This window comes from Corvus brachyrhynchos, unplaced genomic scaffold, assembly GCF_000691975.1.
Source record: "Corvus brachyrhynchos isolate BGI_N302 unplaced genomic scaffold, ASM69197v1 scaffold255, whole genome shotgun sequence".
NCBI lineage: Eukaryota > Metazoa > Chordata > Aves > Passeriformes > Corvidae > Corvus > Corvus brachyrhynchos.
This window is the reverse complement of record NW_008238358.1, coordinates 6509142-6512193: the sequence shown is the minus strand read 5'-3', so window position 1 is coordinate 6512193 and position 3052 is coordinate 6509142. Positions and strand designations below refer to the sequence as shown.

General features: G+C 47.6%; 1 protein-coding gene across 3 annotated transcripts in view; it reads left to right on the top strand.

The window, feature by feature from the left end:
* METAP1D (methionyl aminopeptidase type 1D (mitochondrial)) overlaps positions 1-1516 on the top strand; it is a 45280-nt gene extending 43764 nt beyond the window's left edge. For 2 of the 3 annotated variants that reach the window (XM_017735801.1, XM_008634761.2), the window contains exons 8-10: positions 69-116; positions 999-1077; positions 1213-1516. In XM_017735801.1, the coding sequence (XP_017591290.1) occupies positions 69-116; positions 999-1077; positions 1213-1291 (206 nt within the window). In that variant the 3' untranslated portion in view covers positions 1292-1516. Of the gene's footprint in view, positions 1-68; positions 117-382; positions 624-998; positions 1078-1212 lie in introns of those variants that run through there. The other variant, XM_017735800.1, reaches the window with a different exon arrangement.
* The last annotated feature ends 1536 nt before the right edge of the window (positions 1517-3052 follow it).

Here is a 3052-nt window from a genome sequence, read left to right as displayed (position 1 = left end):
AAAAAAAAAAAAAAAAAAAAAAAAAAGACCACAGATGCATAAACGCGTGGTTTTTTTTTCTTTTGTAGCCAATGACAGTGATTTGTTAATGGAAGAGGGAATGGCGTTCACAATAGGTTTGTAACTCTCTGCTATGGTTTTCTGTTAAAAAGCACACAAGGAGCAGCCCAGATCTGTAGCATTTCTTTATTGGGATATAGAAATAGCCGTGCAGACAGGGGGACGTCGGTGAGGTTGACCTCTTAGGGAACAGATTAAAATATCATTTTAAAAATGCATCAGAAACAATTTGGGTGAAATAATTTTCAAATTACAAGATTGAAAGAATGAAATGTTAATTACAAATTTTACTAGTATCTGACTCATATTTTTGGCAAGGCAGAGACTCTGCCAGCACACTTGATTTGAGGAGGGTGAGAAGGATGCGATCGAGTCCCCGAAGCCGAGCAGCCTGGTGGCACTTAGTCATTCGCTGCCTGCCAGAGCTGCTGTTGGATTTGGGGACTGCGGCGGCGGTAACAGCCGGAGCCTCGCCCCGCAGACTGATCGTGCTCACTTCCAGTCGTGGAGGACTGCTGGGGGGAAAGCCCGCTTTCTCACTGTGTGGCTAAATGGCGCGGCAATTAGAGGGAAATAAGAAAATTGTTGTTTTGCTGATTTAATGAACATTTTAAGCCTGTTTTAAAAATTCAAATATTTAAAACTATCTGTTGTTTATAAATGTGGTTGGTGCTTTGGTTATTATCCACGGGGTCTTAATTAAAGCTTGATTAAAATTCCCTGCTTTTACAAAAGAGGAATGGGCAACTTCCTACCTTGCTATTTTGTCTTCCTTTTTAGTTCACATTTTAATGTGGCAAGAGAGTGCCAGCCCAGGGAGATGGGACCTGTGTGGAAGGGGAGCTACCTGCTGGGACACCCTCCCTTTCTTGGTTGTTTCACAATCCACACAGGAGTGCAACTAACTTTAGAATATATTTTTGTTTTTCTTGCTGCAGAGCCAATAATAATGGAAGGATCCCCCAAGTTTAAGATTCTGGAGGATAAATGGACTGCAATTTCTGTAGACAATAAAAGGTGCCTGATTTTGGTTTTTTGGTATTTCTTAAGACATGGAAGTCATCACTGACAGCCCAAAAAAACCCAAACAAATGAGTTTTCAGGCATGGTGGATATGTTTGCCCCCTAATAACTGCTAAATGTGAATTTCAGATCGGCACAATTTGAACATACCATTGTGATTACCTCCGAGGGAGCAGAAATCCTCACTAAACTGATGGAGGAAGCCTAAAGATGGAGCAAGGAGTGGAGGGACTTGCTGTCCTTCTGGGATTTCAAGTTTCACTCGGGACAGAGAAGAGATTTCTGTAATTTCTATGGGGAATGGGTGCTGCATAAGTCAATCCAGGGGACAGAAAAAGCAATTTAAGGGGTTGGCTCTGGACATAGTTCTTTCTCTGTGTTACCTGGTGAGTATTTAATAAAAGTCCTTAGCTTTTTTGTGACCCTTGAAGCAGCCAAGGAGCATCTGCAAGTGGCAAAGGGTTTGGGTTATTTGGGGTTAGGGACAGAAAGCGGCTCCTCTCTCTTCCAAATCCTATGTGGGACAAATAGATATCAGATGATACGTCTTTAAGCAGCTGAGAGGACAGAGAAACATAGCATTTTCCCTTTATAGCTGAGGTATGGAGTCAATTTGTCTTCATTGCGATTAACACAGTGCTGTTTCCCAGATTGTAACTCCTACTAGGATGGAAAAAAGTTTCCCGAGAGTGTCAGGCAGAGGCAGCAGACTCTTCCCAGCATCATTCCCAGCAGCAATCCCCCCCTTCTTGCCTCTTTTTACACAGCACAAAAAGTGATTAAAAATGAGATGCAAAGCATGCCTCTCCGGGGATCAATAATTGCCCTGCTTGAAGAATTAGCCGGTTTGGGGTAATCACTGCTCTGTGGTGCCCATGTTAGTTAAGGGAGAGGCACTCTGCCAGAGTTTAAGCATTATATGGAGGTAGAGAAGTTTGCAGTCCAGGGGATGAGCCCCGACTCCTGCACGGAGTTTGGAACCGAAGGACCTCATGAGCTCTGGGTCTCACTCAGCCCTGTGCTCTCTGCAGTCCTGTCCCTGGCCTGTCAGGGGTGCCGGGGTTGATTTGCAATTTAGCCAGTTGCCGACCACCCTGTCGAGCCAAACAGGTCTGGCATTGGTATTTGGAGGCCACCAGAGCAGGACCTGGTCCTGTGAAACGTGGGGTAGCCTTGGAGATAATTAAAGGACTTCCAGAAGTTCCCCAGGCCCATGGCAACAGCGGTGCAGTTTGGTACAAATTACTTGTCCCTCATTTCAGGCAGATGGGGTTGCGTGCTGAGGGCAACGCAATCCTGAATCTGGTTCAGGCAACCAGAGTGGCTCAGTACTGGCTCCCTCAGTAGACCTGGACAAAAGTAAGCTGCTTTCTTACAGCTTTACTCTGCTGTTTGCTTTCACTCAAGTACAGTGAGCTCTCAGCTCTAATAGTTTCTAACAGCATCTTTTCAAAAAGCAGGGATCCCCCTCCCTGGATACGGCTAACACCGCGGGGCAGCCACTCAGCTTCATCCTCCCCGAGAGGAACTTGGAAGGCCATAAAACCTGCAAAACAAACGGTGCAGCCAAGTTTACAAATGCGCAGAGATTAAACAGTGCGAAGGACAGTCGGCATTGCCTGGAGGGGCATGTATTTTGTTCCATTACATTCCATCGCCCAGCCGCGCTGCCCCCAGTACCTGCCCAGGGTACTGGGGGAAGCTGGGTGTCCCGCACGTCCCGGAGGCACACCAGAGGTGCCTCCCGTGGATTTTGGCCACGTCGGGAGACCCTGAATGGCACCTCAGGTGTCAAGTTTCTCACCATCGTCTGCCCCTCTGCTTCCTGTCCCGCTCTTACCGCGGCGTGGGATGAGGCGGGAACGGAGCAGCCGGGAGCAGGGAATCCCCCGCAGCCCGTCGCAGGGGGACTGCCGGCAGGTCCTGGTAATCGCTGCGGTCCGACATCCCGCCGGTAACTCGTGTGGGG